We start from the raw sequence: 16,119 nt of genomic DNA, 5'->3' as shown, positions 1-16,119 counted from the left end.
GGAGAGGGGAATGTCGAGTAAGGGGGAGGCCAATTAATAGAGCATTGCAGTAGTCCAGGCGGGAATGGATCAGGGCGACAGTGAGGGTTTTTGTTGTTTCCATGGTGAGAAAAGGGCGGATTCTAGAGATGTTCTTTAGGTGTAAGCGGCACGAGCGGGCAAGAGATTGTATGTGGGAGGTGAAGGAGAGATCGGTGTCGTGATCTCTGCAGGCAGAGATCATAGCAAGCCTATAGAGGAACAAGCTCTCGGAAGATGGAACTATACTGACCATGAACTAAGCCTGCCGCGCAACTAGAAATAGCCAGGTAGCATTTCCTAATTATCGCTAGATGCCCAGCTCTGGCCTAAGACCTAAATAGCTAGCAGAGGGAAATATAAGACCTGGCTCACCTCTAGAGAAATATTCCAAAGAAGACAGTAGCCCCCCACATATAATGACGGTGAGTTCAGATGAAACAACAAACGCAGCAGGAAAATAGTCTTAGCAAATTTGAGGTCCGCTTACTAGATAGCAGAAGACAGATAGTATACTTTCATGGTCAGCAGAAAAACACTAACAAAACACCATCCAGAGATTACCTTAAACTCTGGCATTAACTCATAACGCCAGAGTAGCAATCCCTGATCAACGAGAGCTTTCCAGACACAGTAACAAAACTTCAGCTGTGAACTGGAACAAATAGGCAAAACAAAACATGGACAAAAGTCCAACTTATCTAGTAGTTGTCTAGAAGCAGGAACAAGCACTGAGAGGCATCAGATAACATTGGCATCAGATAACATTGGCATCAGATAACATTGTTGACCGGCAAGAAACCACCAGAGAAATGAGCTTAAATAGCGACACCCACTACTGATGGAATCAGGTGAAACAGGAAAGAGGATGACAAGTCCAATTCCACAAGCGGCCACCGGGGGAGCCCAGAATCCAAATTCACAACAGTACCCCCCCCTCAAGGAGGGGGCACCGAACCCTCACCAGATCCACCAGGGCGACCAGGATGAGCCCTATGGAAGGCACGAACAAGATCAGAAGCATGAACATCAGATGCATTGACCCAAGAATTATCCTCTTGGCCGTAACCCTTCCAGTTGACCAGATACTGGAGTTTCCGTCTGGAAACACGAGAGTCCAAAATTTTCTCCACAACGTACTCCAACTCACCCTCAACCAACACCGGAGCAGGAGGCTCAACTGAAGGTACAACAGGTACCTCATACCTGCGCAATAACGACCGATGAAAAACGTTATGAATGGAAAAGGACGCAGGGAGGTCCAAACGGAAAGAAACAGGATTAAGAATCTCCAATATTCTATAAGGGCCGATGAACCGAGGTTTAAACTTAGGAGAAGAGACCCTCATAGGGACAAAACGAGAAGACAACCACACTAAATCTCCAACACAAAGCCGAGAACCAACACGACGATGACGGTTGGCAAAACGCTGAGTCTTCTCCTGGGACAACTTCAAATTGTCCATAACCTGCCCCCAGATGTGATGCAATCTCTCCACCACCGCATCCACTCCAGGACAATCCGAGGATTCCACCTGACCGGAGGAAAATCGAGGGTGAAACCCCGAATTACAGAAAAACGGGGACACCAAGGTGGAAGAACTGGCCCGATTATTGAGGGCGAAATCTGCCAATGGCAAAAAAGCAACCCAATCATCCTGGTCAGCAGAGACAAAACACCTCAGATATGTCTCAAGGGTCTGATTAGTCCGCTCGGTCTGGCCATTAGTCTGAGGGTGAAAAGCAGATGAAAAAGACAAATCTATGCCCATCCTAGCACAGAATGCCCGCCAAAATCTAGACACAAATTGGGTACCTCTGTCAGAAACAATATTCTCAGGAATACCGTGCAATCGGACAACATTCTGAAAAAACAGAGGAACCAACTCAGAAGAAGAAGGCAACTTGGGCAGAGGAACCAAATGGACCATTTTAGAGAAACGGTCACAGACCACCCAGATGACAGACATCTTCTGGGAAACAGGCAGATCTGAAATAAAATCCATCGAGATGTGTGTCCAAGGCCTCTTAGGAATAGGCAAGGGCAACAGCAGTCCGCTAGCCCGAGAACTACAAGACTTGGCCCGAGCACAAACGTCACATGACTGCACAAAGACTCGCACATCTCGTGACAGAGAAGGCCACCAGAAGGATCTTGCCACCAAATCCCTGGTACCAAAAATTCCGGGATGACCTGCCAATGCAGAAGAATGTACCTCAGAGATGACTCTGCTGGTCCAATCATCCGGAACAAACAGTCTATCAGGCGGACAACGATCCGGTCTATCCGCCTGAAACTCTTGCAAGGACCGCCGCAGATCAGGAGAAACGGCCGACAAAATTACTCCCTCCCTAAGGATACCTGTGGGTTCAGAATTACCAGGAGAGTCCGGGTCAAAACTCCTAGAAAGGGCATCTGCCTTAACATTCTTAGAACCCGGTAGGTATGACACCACAAAATTAAAGCGAGAAAAAAATAAAGACCAGCGCGCCTGTCTAGGATTCAGGCGTCTGGCAGTCTCAAGATAAATCAAATTTTTGTGGTCAGTCAATACCACCACCTGATGCCTAGCCCCCTCGAGCCAATGGCGCCACTCCTCAAACGCCCACTTCATGGCCAAAAGCTCCCGATTCCCAACATCATAATTCCGCTCTGCGGGCGAAAATTTGCGAGAAAAGAAGGCACAAGGCCTAATGACGGAGCAATCGGAACCTTTCTGCGACAACACTGCCCCAGCTCCGATCTCCGAAGCGTCAACCTCAACCTGAAAAGGCAGATTCACATCAGGCTGACGCAACACAGGGGCAGAGGCAAAACGGCGCTTAAGCTCCTGAAAGGCCTCTACAGCATGAGGGGACCAATTAGCAACATCAGCGCCTTGTCTGGTCAAATCAGTCAGTGGTTTAACGACATCCGAAAAACCAGCAATAAATCGGCGGTAAAAGTTGGCAAAGACCAAAAATCTCTGAAGACCCTTAAGAGAGGAGGGCTGAGTCCAGTCACAAATAGCTTGCACCTTGACGGGATCCATCTCAATGGAAGAGGGAGAAAAAATATACCCCAAAAAGGAAATTTTCTGGACCCCAAAAACGCACTTAGACCCCTTCACACATAAAGAATTAGACCGCAGAACCTGAAAAACTCTCCTGACCTGCTGGACATGAGAGTCCCAGTCATCAGAAAAAATCAGAATATCATCCAGATATATTATCATAAATTTATCCAGAAAATCGCGGAAAATATCATGCATAAAAGACTGGAAAACTGAAGGGGCATTAGAAAGACCAAAAGGCATGACCAAATACTCAAAGTGGCCCTCGGGCGTATTAAATGCGGTCTTCCACTCATCCCCCTGCCTGATCCGCACCAAATTATACGCCCCACGAAGATCAATTTTAGAGAACCACTTAGCACCCTCTATACGAGCAAACAAATCAGTAAGCAATGGCAATGGGTATTGATACTTAACAGTGATCTTATTCAGAAGCCGATAATCAATACATGGTCTCAAAGAGCCGTCTTTTTTTGAGACAAAGAAAAACCCAGCTCCCAAGGGAGAAGAAGATGGACGAATATGTCCCTTTTCCAAAGACTCCTTTATATATTCCCGCATAGCAGCATGTTCCGGCACAGACAAATTAAACAAACGACCCTTTGGATATTTACAACCCGGTATCAAATCTATGGCACAATCGCACTCACGGTGCGGAGGTAACGACCCAAGCTTGGGTTCGTCAAAGACGTCTTGATAATCAGAGAGGAACTCAGGGACTTCAGAGGGAATGGACGACGAAATAGAAACCAAAGGTACGTCCCCATGAATACCCTTACATCCCCAGCTCAACACAGACATTGCTCTCCAGTCCAAGACTGGGTTGTGAGACTGCAACCATGGCAATCCCAGCACCAAATCGTCATGTAAATTATACAGCACCAGGAAACGAATAATCTCCTGGTGATCCGGATTGATACGCATGGTTACTTGTGTCCAGTATTGTGGTTTATTATTAGCCAATGGGGTGGAGTCAATCCCCTTCAGAGGAATAAGAGTCTCCAAAGGCTCTAAATCAAAACCACAACGATTGGCAAAGGACCAATCCATAAGACTCAGAGCGGCGCCAGAGTCAACATAGGCGTCCGTGGCAATGGATGACAAAGAGCAAATCAGGGTTACAGACAAAATAAACTTAGACTGAATGGTGCCAATGGAAACAGACTTATCAAGCTTCTTTGTACGCCTAGAGCATGCCGATATAACATGAGTAGAATCCCCACAATAGAAACACAATCCATTCTTCCGTCTAAAATTCTGTCGCTCGCTCCTGGACAGAATTCTATCACACTGCATACTTTCTGGCGTCTTTTCCATAGACACCGCCAGATGGTGCACCGGTTTGCGCTCCCGCAGACGCCTATCAATCTGAATAGCCATTGTCATGGACTCATTCAGACCTGCAGGCAAAGGGAACCCCACCATAACATCCTTAACGGCATCAGAGAGACCTTCTCTGAAAGTTGCCGCCAAGGCGCACTCATTCCACTGAGTAAGCACAGACCATTTACGGAATTTTTGGCAGAAAACTTCAGCTTCGTCTTGCCCCTGAGATAGTGCCATCAAAGTTTTTTCTGCCTGAAGTTCCAAATGAGGTTCCTCATAAAGCAAGCCCAAGGCCAGAAAAAACGCATCCACATCGCGTAACGCAGGATCCCCTGCTGGCAATGAGAAGGCCCAATCTTGAGGGTCACCCCTGAGCAAGGAAATCACAATCCTAACCTGCTGAGCAGGGTCTCCAGCTGAACGAGACTTCAGGGACAAATAAAGCTTACAATTATTTCGGAAATTCTGGAAGCTAGCTCTATTCCCTGTGAAGAACTCCGGCAAAGGAATTCTCGGCTCAGATACCGGAGCATGTACCACAAAATCTTGTAAATTTTGTACTTTCGTGATGAGATTATTCAAACCCGCAGTTACACTCTGGAGATCCATTATTGTCAGGTGCACACAGAGCATACAGAGATTAGGAGGAGAGAGAGAAAAAAGACTGCAGCAAGGCAGACTGGAGGAAAAAAAAAAAAAAAAAAAAAAAAATTCCAGCAGACTTCTTATAACTCTCCTTTCTCAACCTGGGTCTTTAACACTTTATTGGCCGGTCAAACTGTCGTGATCTCTGCAGGCAGAGATCATAGCAAGCCTATAGAGGAACAAGCTCTCGGAAGATGGAACTATACTGACCATGAACTAAGCCTGCCGCGCAACTAGAAATAGCCAGGTAGCATTTCCTAATTATCGCTAGATGCCCAGCTCTGGCCTAAGACCTAAATAGCTAGCAGAGGGAAATATAAGACCTGGCTCACCTCTAGAGAAATATTCCAAAGAAGACAGTAGCCCCCCACATATAATGACGGTGAGTTCAGATGAAACAACAAACGCAGCAGGAAAATAGTCTTAGCAAATTTGAGGTCCGCTTACTAGATAGCAGAAGACAGATAGTATACTTTCATGGTCAGCAGAAAAACACTAACAAAACACCATCCAGAGATTACCTTAAACTCTGGCATTAACTCATAACGCCAGAGTAGCAATCCCTGATCAACGAGAGCTTTCCAGACACAGTAACAAAACTTCAGCTGTGAACTGGAACAAATAGGCAAAACAAAACATGGACAAAAGTCCAACTTATCTAGTAGTTGTCTAGAAGCAGGAACAAGCACTGAGAGGCATCAGATAACATTGGCATCAGATAACATTGGCATCAGATAACATTGTTGACCGGCAAGAAACCACCAGAGAAATGAGCTTAAATAGCGACACCCACTACTGATGGAATCAGGTGAAACAGGAAAGAGGATGACAAGTCCAATTCCACAAGCGGCCACCGGGGGAGCCCAGAATCCAAATTCACAACAGATCGGAGTCAAACATAACACCCAGACAGCGCGCCTGCTGCCGGGGTGTTATTATGGTGCCACCCACGGAGAGGGAAATGTCAGATTTAAGGAGGTTAGTAGACGGCGGGAGCAGAAGAAGTTCAGTTTTGGAGAAGTTGAGTTTCAGATAGAGAGCGGACATGATGTTGGAGACTGCAGTCAGTGGCATTCTGTAGTACAGCGGGGGTAAGGTCAGGGGATGACGTGTATAGTTGTGTGTCATCAGCATAAAGATGGTACTGAAAGCCAAATCTGCTCATGGCCTGTCCAATTGGGGCTGTGTAGAGGGAGAATAGAAGGGGGCCAAGGACTGAGCCCTGAGTTACCCCAACAGTGAGAGGAAGAAGAGATGAAGTGGAGCCAGAGAACAGAACACTGAAGGAGCGGTCAGAAAGATAGGAGGAGAACCAGGAGAGAGCAGTATCCATAATGCCTAGTGACTGGAGCCTAGAGAGTAGGAGAGGGAGGTCAACAATGTCCAAAGCTGCAGAGAGGTCGAGAAGAATGAGCAGAGAGTGGTCACCGTTACATTTTGCTGTCAGAAGGTCATTGGTCACCTTGGTAAGTGCAGTTTCTGTCGAATGTAGGGGGCGGAAACCAGACTGTGAAGGGTCTAGGAGGGAATGAGTGGAGAGGTAACAGGTAAGGCTGGAGTAGACCAGGCGCTCCGAGAGTTTAAGGGGTGATCGGAGACCGGTCTGTAGTTATTTGTGCAGGATGGGTCGAGGGTGGGTTTCTTTAGTAATGGAGTTATGATAGAGTGTTTGAAGGAGGAGGGGAAAATGCCAGAGGAGAGGGAGAGATTAAAGATTGTAGTTAGGTGAGTTGTGACGACTGGAGAGAGAGACTGGAGGAGGTGTGAGGGAATGGGGTCTGTGGTGCATGTAGTCGGATGAGAATAAGAGAGGAGCTTGGAGACTTCTTCTGTGATGGGATCGAATGTGGAGAGTGAGCCAGGGGAGATGCAGGGATGGATGGGAGTCACTGCACTTGGTGTCTGGGAGCGGATTTCCTGATGGATATTATCTATTTTCTCTATAAAGTGGGAGGCCAGGTCATCAGCACAAATGTCTGTGATAGGGTCTTGTGCTTTTGGCCTGAGGAGGGAGTGAAAGGTGTCAAAAAGTTTCTTGGGGTTGTTGGATAGTGAGGAGATCAGAATGGTGAAGTAGGTCTGTTTGGCGAGGTGAAGGGCAGAGTTATAGGTCTTTAACATAAATTTGAAGTGCATGAAGTCTTCTGGTGTGTGTGTTTTCCTCCATAAGCGTTCAGCACACCTAGAGCATCGCTGGAGAAATCGGGTTTGCGATGTGAGCCAGGGCTGTTTCACTCTGTGTTTGGAGGTTCTGAGGGTGAGAGGAGCTACTTGTTCAAGGGTGCTTCTAAGATTGTCATTGAAGTGTTGTACAGCCAGATCAGGACAGGAAAAAGAAGAGATTGGGACAATGATGAGTGTAGGGAGTCTGAAAGTGCGTGAGGATTAATAGCATGTAAATTTCTGAAAGTGTGGTATGTAGGAGAGTGCTGGGGTGGGCGAGGAATTGTGAGTGTGAAGGATAGAATGTTGTGGTCAGAGAGGGGAAGTGGTGAGTTATCTAGGTAGGAGATTGAACAGAGTTGGACAAAGACCAGGTCCAGGGTGTTACCGTTTTTGTGTGTTTCAGAGGTTGAGAGCTGTGAGAGGCCTAGAGAAGTGGTTAGTGATAGAAGCTGGGATGCAGATGTGGAAGTGGGGCTGTTAATGGGGATGTTGAAGTCTCCCAGGATAAGGGTTGGTAGTTTTGAGGACATGAAGTGTGGCAGCCAGGCAGAGAAATGGTCCATGAAGGATCTTGAACTGAGAACAAGCATTTCTCTGGTTTGACAAATAATTTATTGTCTGAGTATCTGAAGGACCTGTCTGACATGTACCTGCTGTGACACTAGGTCAGTCTAATAAATCAAAATGTCATCAAGGTAGATCACAACAAAACTATCTGCCAGTTGACTAAAAATAGCATTAACAAAGTGTTGAAAGACGGCAGACGCATTAGTCAACCCAATTGTCATCACAAGGTTTTCTGGGCCCTCTCCATCGCGTTTAACCCATGACAGACATACTCAATGAATCAAGAGACATCAAATCTCTTAATTTATTGAACAATGGACATCTGAAAAGTGTATACTGTAATTACATTTATTGCAAAACTAAAATGAAATTTGGCAGAAAAAGTTACCAACCTGATTAATGATTTAGACGCTAAGATGCCAATCTTTTTAAGGGATTGTCCAGTCTTTTGATAAATGTCTGCATTCACTCTATGCAGCTACAGATGTCTGAACTCAAGTATGTGATTTGCATACTTCCTGCCACATTCTGACTAGACGAGCTCGGCCTCATTTCACTTGCATTGAGAGAGGCTTGGCATGTCTAGTCGGCATGTGACCACATTTATGCAAATCACATACTTGTGGTCATAAGAGCACACGCTCTCGCCGCCGACGCTGGAGAATCCTGACTGCTTGTTGTGCACAAGCTATGAGGACTCAGAAGTCTGCAGTCACATTGAGTGACTGTAGACTTTTAGCAAAATTGATTGTACCCAATGCACAATTCACCGCCAACCAAGACATGGTTTAATGAGTTTGAGTGTATGTAGATGGCTGCATTTCAGTCCCTTTAAAATCATTTGTATGATTTGGAACAGCAAATGTGAATCAGACCCTCTCGATCTTTACCTGTCACAAGATGATTCAGGGATTGCATGAGAACAGTTGCAGAACACCAACTTTTTATTTTAGGCATACTGTTTTTTTGCACCAGCCTAAAGGACAAAAGGTATTGCCTAGAGGATCCAGTTGGTTGCATGATGCTTGCAGGCTTTTGCCCAAACCTTTTGTGTCACTGTGGTTCTCTGGGATGATATCCTAAACTTCTTAACCATCCTGAACTATCAGATACAGTCAGGGCATCCTAAACGAAAAGAGGATAAGATTTATTTTAAATCTACCCAAGAATCCGTTGTTAGTGTTCCTGAATGGGAACCAACACAAATTTTGGTAAGCAATAAGCATGTTGTCTCCTGCCACAACCTGCTTCATTTATGATTGAGACTTTATGTCAAGCTCTTCTTCACAGAGTAACCTTCTGACCACCCACTGCTAACAATGTACAAATGTGCAGTCACTGTGATACATTAACGCTACCAAAATATGATCCTTGATCACTAGATGGACCAAACAGCTCAAGTCCAATACTTTGGGATTGGGACACAGTTATCCTTGGTGCTGCTCTGATAAGACCTGACCTCACAAATTCCATGTTTGCAGAATGACCCAAATTCCCACAGACAATCTTTATAAAATTTCAGCCCAACTCTATATAATAACACATTTTGGTGTCCAACAATCTCATAAACTTTAGGCATGACAGTCAGGTTTTCTCTTACTGGCAGAACTTCTCCATAATGATATGTTACATCATGACATTATTTAAGGATTCAGTTCCAGTTTTTTTCTGTCTCTTATAGTAAAATGTGTGACCCTGGAATGACAGCATTTGAACCTGAAGCATTGGGAAACCTGGTGGAGGGTCTAGACTTTCATCGATTCTATTTCGAAAATTGTGAGTTACCGTCAACTTTCTGTAATAAAGTAAGCTAATAATTTTAAATAAATGCATTGTATGCAAAATACGTATTCTAGATGTCATAAGTGGTTTGTTTGACAGCAGGAAAAATTAAAAGATATTACCAGCTTTGCGGAAAATATTTAACACTTAAATGCATTTATTTAGGGCTAAAAATAATGTTTGCATTTTTTTGACTTTCACTAAAGATTTTGCAATGTTTGCCCCTTCAGGTTTTTTTGTTTCTTTCGCATTGTTGTCTGTAGAATAAGTTAACTGCAACATTTTTAATAAAACCCAATTGCAAAAATGATATAAAAGGTTTTTCCCCTTAAGCAGTTGCAATGGTTGGAGGTGTACATCAGGAGATTGTAATGATCTGTCAGCGGAAAGCCAGCTCTGTTTAGCAGAGGCTAAGAGAGTCTCAGGTTTTTATGCTTTAACCCCTTTATATGGAGTCTTCACTGTAGGAGCCTTAGATTGGTTGTCTTCACAGTAGTGGGGCCAGGTGAGGGAAAAACCAAATAAAGTTCCACTTAGATCAACCGTAATTTTTTTATTTCACCACTGGATAGATGCCAGTAAAGTATGCTCCTGTGTGTTTCAAGATACTTACCGATGCCCATCTTCTACTGTTTCCGGCTTCACTCTGATCCTCCTTCAACATCTAGTGACCAAAGCTCTTACTGGCTGGAAGTCACTACTAATGGTTACTATTTCTCGTACTGTAAGTCTATGAGAGCCTACTTCTGAGTCTCATAGACTTGCATTGAGAAGTGACTTCCGGTCTGCCCAGCCAACACTGGAGAAAACACCGGCTAGTGACAACTTCGGTCACGTGCAGAAGAGGGCTGAAGCAGCAGAAGGAACAGCTGAAGATGGCAACCGGTAAGTATTTTAGAACACCCAATTAACATACATTACTGATAACTATCCGGTATTGAAAGTTTAAAAAAAAAACTTGAGGTGCTACTTTAAGCCATGTCTTAACTAGATAATCATTACCAAGGACAGACAGAATCATACTCAAAGACGTTGTCAAGGACATTCGGGTAAGAACCCGGAAGGTCAGGTAAAATTAATTGAAAGAGATTACACAGGCAGTCCAAAGCCAAGCTAAAGAGTTCCTCAAGGGGTTAATCCAGATCTAGTTTTTTAATACTAAAAAAATCCCGTTAACATAGCCCAGTGACTATAATTGTCATGCATCTACACTGACCTACAGTTTAAGAAGTTGAATACGTGGTTTCAAGCTGTTCTTGTAATGGATAAAAATCTAAAGGTATAAAAATAGGTAACAACATAATATTTTTTATCTTTTTCTTAGTGTGGTCTCGAAGCAATAAACCCCTTCATACAACCATCCTCAATCCCCATATCCACTTGATGGGAGACGAGTCCGCCTGCATTGCCTACATCCGTATCACTCAATATTTGGATACCAGTGGTGTCCCCCGCACTGCTCAGTCAGAGGAGACATGTATTTGGCACCGCCGTGATGGCAAATGGCAAAATGTTCATTTCCACCGATCGGGCGCTCCTTCTGTTCTCCCACAGTAAGAACCTTTATTTCTTTTGTTCTTTTTCAAGCATTAAGTATTTACAGACAGGAAAATGTATTATTGGTTTACCCTCTTAGCTTTTCCCTGTAGAACAGAAGTGCCAGAGTCAGTTTTCGTTTTGTTGGTTGCACATAGCGTTGCCACTCCACCTCTAGACCACCAGTGTAATGGTCAATAGATACAGCTGTATGCAGGGGTTGTTGAAGGAGTTGCACATAATTTATTTTTGGTTCTGGCCTTAGATCTGCAGTATTCGGTGGTCTTTATTTACTAGGGGCTGGTCTTAGGTTGGATTTATTCACGTGTCTGGGCTTGAGTCTGTATTTATTCTGGTTTCTGGTCTGGGATTTATTTTTTGTTTATGGGGTCTCCTCTGGCATCTGTGTTCTAAGATTTCAACTGAGCTCTCTGGTCTGACATATGAATTTATTTCAGAATCTGGGGTCTGAATTTTAGGCTCAGATCTAGGATCTGTATTTACTTTGCGTTCTGACGTGGAGTCTTATTTATTTAGGGTTTTGTTTGTTTTAGGTTCCTGCATCTGTGTAATTTTAGGGGCTTGTACTTATTCTAGGGTGTGTGTCTAATCTGGGGTCTGTATTTATTTCAGGAACTACATTACTTATTTGCAGGTCAAGGGTTTGTATTTATTTAGGGCTTTAGGATCTGAATTTATTTTGGTGACTATTTTGAGCTTTGGGATCTATATACATTCTGGAGTCCAAATTCTGGAATTGTAGTTTTAATGTACTTTAGAGTCTGAATTACAATGAAGCTTTAAAAGTTTGTGAAATTATTCAGTTTTTGCCATGCTTCTGCATAAATTTGACTTAAAACTACATCAGATTTTCACATAAGGATTAAAAGTAGAAAAATGAAACCAAATCAAACAAAATAATCAAAAATATTAGTTAATTGTCATTTTTTAAATGAGAAAAATTATCCAGTTTCACATGTACAGTATATGAGTGTGAACTTTTGCTTTCAGCATCTAGTGTTAACCTCTTGTGCAGCAAAACCTGCATGAAAATGTGACAGTAATTGTTGATCAGTCCTGCATATCGGCATGGAGGAATTAGCCTATTTGTCCCTACAAAACAGCTTAACCTCAGTTTTGTTTGTGGGTTTTCTCCCATGAACTGCGCTCTTAAGGTCTTTTCACAACATTTCTATTAATTACGGTGGATTCTATTAATTAAGGTGGATTAACGAAAAGGGTGAGTATTGAGTTTCCCATTCTAAAACTTTAACTTTGTTCTTCTTTGACCCTTCTTTTGTAGAAAGACTTGTGTGCTTTGTTTGTTGTCTAGCTGCATGACCCATGTCCTCTTGAGATTCAGCACATGGATACATGTCCTGACATATTATTTTACTGGCATAATACTTAATTTATTGTTTTATCTGGATGGAAGCCATCCTGGCCCAAATGCGGCATAAAAGGGAGAAACCATGATGCTACCACCACCATGTTTTACATGTGGTTTGATGTTTTTATGCTGTAATTTAGTGTTTTTATTCTCCGACCATAATAATTCTCAATTAAACTAAAAATCCCTATTGTGGTCTCAAACATCTAATACATTGTTCCAATAGTTTTCTGGCTTGTCCAGGTGATCTTTAACAAAGAGCAGATGGGCAGCAATGTTCTTTTGGGAGAACTGTGGCTTTCCACTTGCAATCCTAGCATGCACAACATTGTTGTTCAATGTCTTCCTGATGGTGGACTCATGAACATTAAGTTTAGCTAATGTGAGAGAGGCCTTTAGTTGCTTAGATGTTATCTTGGGTACCTTTGTGACCTCGCAGACTATTATATGTCTTGCTCTTCTAGTGATGTTTGTTGCTTGTCCACCCCTTGGCAAGGTAATAATGGTCTTAAATTTCCTCCATTTGTACACAATCTGTCTTGCTATGGATTTGTGGAATCTAAACTCTGAGTGGTCTTAGAGGTGGTCTTGTAATCTTTTCCAACCTGATGAGTATCAACATCTTTTTCTGTGGTCCTTATGAATCTCTTTTATTTGTGCCATGATACAATTCATCAAACATGTATTACAAGAATCAGACTTTCATAGCTCCCGGTTCTTTAGCTAAAATAGATCACCACTTGATTGTCATCCCATTAATTGAAAACATCAGACTCCTGTTTATCCGAAAGTGTCAAATATATTTGCCACTCACAGACATGTAATTTAATTTAATTTAATTTAATGTAATATTTTCATTTAAAAAAAGAACAAAGTCTAATATTTTTGACTCATTCGTTTCTCTTTATGCACTTTTAAAACTTGTGTGAAAACCTTATGTAGTTTTAGGTCAAATTTATGCAGAAATATAGCAAGTTCACAACCTTTCAAGGTGTGTCTGATCATTTTGAAGCAGGAATTATATGGACTACTTGCGAACACATTAGCTTAGCGGTGTTTGGGGGCATAGCTTATGTAAATGGAGTCAATTCTGTATCTCTCTGATGTAACTGCTGTAAAGTCACTAATTCTTAATGAAGCCATGTCCCCTAACCATACCTCTTTGTGGAAATATTAACATGGCTGTTATTTTTTTTTATGAAAAAGGTGGCAACCCTCTTCCTTGAGCAAGTTTATATGATATTTTATGAAGTGGATGAGGTCAACCTGAATAGTAGTTTCTCCAGTCTAGAGCCTTTTTGGTAGCTACCTTTAGGGTCTATTATTACATGATTATCTTGGCTTAAATTTCAACATAAATTATACAGCTTATTTTTGTAGTTGTATTTTTGTTAATATGATCTTGTTCTATCTTTCAGCTGAATCTCCAGCTTTGGTCAAGGACAATAATTATGAACACCAGAAGAAGTCCCACCAGTCTTCTGTTCCTCTGTCCCATTCCCTCTCTCTCTCTTGCTATCTCTCCGTGCACCTCTCTTACCCGTCAGCCTATCCATACCTTTTTTTCCTTTAAATGATACCCCAGGTGACAGGTGGCATTGAACAGTGTGTGAGTGTATGTATGTGAGTGTGAGCCTGTGTCCTATACACATTCCTGGTCACCCACCAAGTTAGAGAGAGAGGGGAGTCTATGATTCTCCGGAAATTATGTTATTGCACGCTGGTCCAGTGAGCTCAGCAGCTTTAAAAACCAACATCATAATTTGGAAATTTGGAATATTGGAAAATTAAGGACACCTTTTTATATAATGTAACACCTCAAAGGCCGACCAACCCCTTCTAATAAAAGACTTGCGTCTAAGTTTTTGTAACCCGTAATCCCATCACTTCGAGAACAGATGTTAAATATATCCTCATCCCTGTAATCCCATCACTTCAAGAAAAAACATTAAATATATCCTCATGCTCCAAGAAAAAACCCAAAAGCACAAGTTCTAACATTTTTAATGGAGGCAACTTTTCTTTTTTGGACCTTCTACAGACCTTCTCTAATATCATTAATCATCGGTCACTTTTCCATTTTACTAGGACTTGATATTTTTGAAATTCCGAAAGCTGTGGTTGCCTTAAATACTAGAGCATCCGATCAACATAAACCTTATACAACAGTCCAGGGAACAAAATAGAAAAAGTAATAAAAACAACAATAAAATGTCAGGCTATATCTTGCTGTGTGGTGCCTCCCAGCTGCGGCATCATTTCCGAGAATTCATTTAAGAGCTAAAGGGTCGATAGTATTTAAGCTGCAAAGCAACATAAAGCAATGTTGTGCGGAACGGACAAACAATAAAAAAAAATAAAGTTCAGCGCAGACCGATAATGCAAGCTATAGTAATAATGAATATATATAAATAATCTTACATACATATATATTTTGTGGGAATACATCAGTGTGTGAAGGAAAATCTGTATTTCTATTTGAGATCCATTATATGCATGCTTTTTATAGAAGTAACACTTTCTTGTAATAATCTATTTGCAATATGTTATCACGGAAGATTTTTTTTTTTTTAACTGGTCAAAACCTACTACAAAAGCAGAGTATTCCTTTGGTGTCCACCAGTGGGACGGATGAGAGTACTGCTTACATTTTTGAACTTTTTGAAACTTTCGTTTTAATGCTTGTACAATATTCAGCAATTGATTAGGAAAAAAAAATGTTTTTTTTTCTTTGCATTTTCATAGGTTTAGAGCGTAGTTTTATTTCTAGTGTAGTGCAGGTTCTGATTTTAACTCAGTGACTGCTTTATTATTATCTTTCGTAGGAAAGCTCTTAGTTAAAAGATGCTTCCTAGTGTACGGGGCATTCACATTTACTGTCCTCTGCATGGTGGCTTCTAAAATTGACAAAGTCTACAGATGAGATGGTGAAGGCATGTTTACATTTTAGATACAATTGTGATCTGTCCTGTTAGGCTGCTTATCAAATAGCTATATGATAAATGTGTAAAAATGTCTAAAAATATATATATATATATATATATACAAAAAAAACTAAACAAAAAACCCACCAGAGAACGACTGCTCATCTCAGAACGTGGTGTTTGTTACTTTTTCTAGTGAAGATGTGGAGTTTTAGAATGTCCCGTTTGTAGATCTCCTCTAAAAATTTCAGGGGTTGCTTGTTCTTGCACCTAACAAGTTGAAGGCCAGAAGAAGACCTTGGTGAAAATGTCTTCAACTCTTGACGATGGCACGAAGCTTTGTCTAAACAAAACTATCCTCGGTCTTGACATGTACAAAGAATACTCAAGAACTATTTAAGATCTTGGTGTTATGTTCACACAACCAGAACGGAAAAGACTTCGAGACTTTCAGTTCAATGACCAGGCCCCCTGGTTACCACTTGCTCTTGTCAACTTTGTGTGATCAGTGGTGGTCCATGGTGGAGTTTACTTGTCTTGGAGATGATCATCCATGACTTTTTCTTGATTGACCATCATGCTTCATTGCTGAATAGATTTGTTTTATTGTTGTAAATACAAAACAATTCATAGGCCTATAAATCGTGGCCTAGGAGCATACCTACAAACATCTACTTTCTCCTCAATCAACGGAGACAATGTCATTTTCAGA

General features: G+C 42.0%; 2 protein-coding genes across 3 annotated transcripts in view; one reads left to right on the top strand and one right to left on the bottom strand.

The window, feature by feature from the left end:
• Positions 1 to 15,518, top strand: part of CAMK2A (calcium/calmodulin dependent protein kinase II alpha) — a 251,630-nt gene extending 236,112 nt beyond the window's left edge. For both annotated transcript variants that reach the window (XM_077266328.1, XM_077266329.1), the window contains 3 exons: positions 9,457 to 9,551; positions 10,882 to 11,110; positions 13,902 to 15,518. In XM_077266328.1, coding sequence (XP_077122443.1) covers positions 9,457 to 9,551; positions 10,882 to 11,110; positions 13,902 to 13,905 — 328 coding nt within the window. In that variant the 3' untranslated portion in view covers positions 13,906 to 15,518. The remainder of the gene's footprint in view (positions 1 to 9,456; positions 9,552 to 10,881; positions 11,111 to 13,901) is intronic.
• Positions 1 to 16,119, bottom strand: part of SLC6A7 (solute carrier family 6 member 7) — a 236,192-nt gene that overhangs the window by 3,545 nt on the left and 216,528 nt on the right. The gene's annotated exons all lie outside the window — the stretch shown is intronic.

The sequence above is a fragment of the Ranitomeya variabilis genome, chromosome 5 (genome assembly GCF_051348905.1).
Source record: "Ranitomeya variabilis isolate aRanVar5 chromosome 5, aRanVar5.hap1, whole genome shotgun sequence".
In the NCBI taxonomy this organism is placed as follows: Eukaryota; Metazoa; Chordata; class Amphibia; order Anura; family Dendrobatidae; genus Ranitomeya; species Ranitomeya variabilis.
The sequence above is the reverse complement of the archived record's forward strand: the minus strand, read 5'-3'. Positions and strand labels throughout refer to the sequence as shown.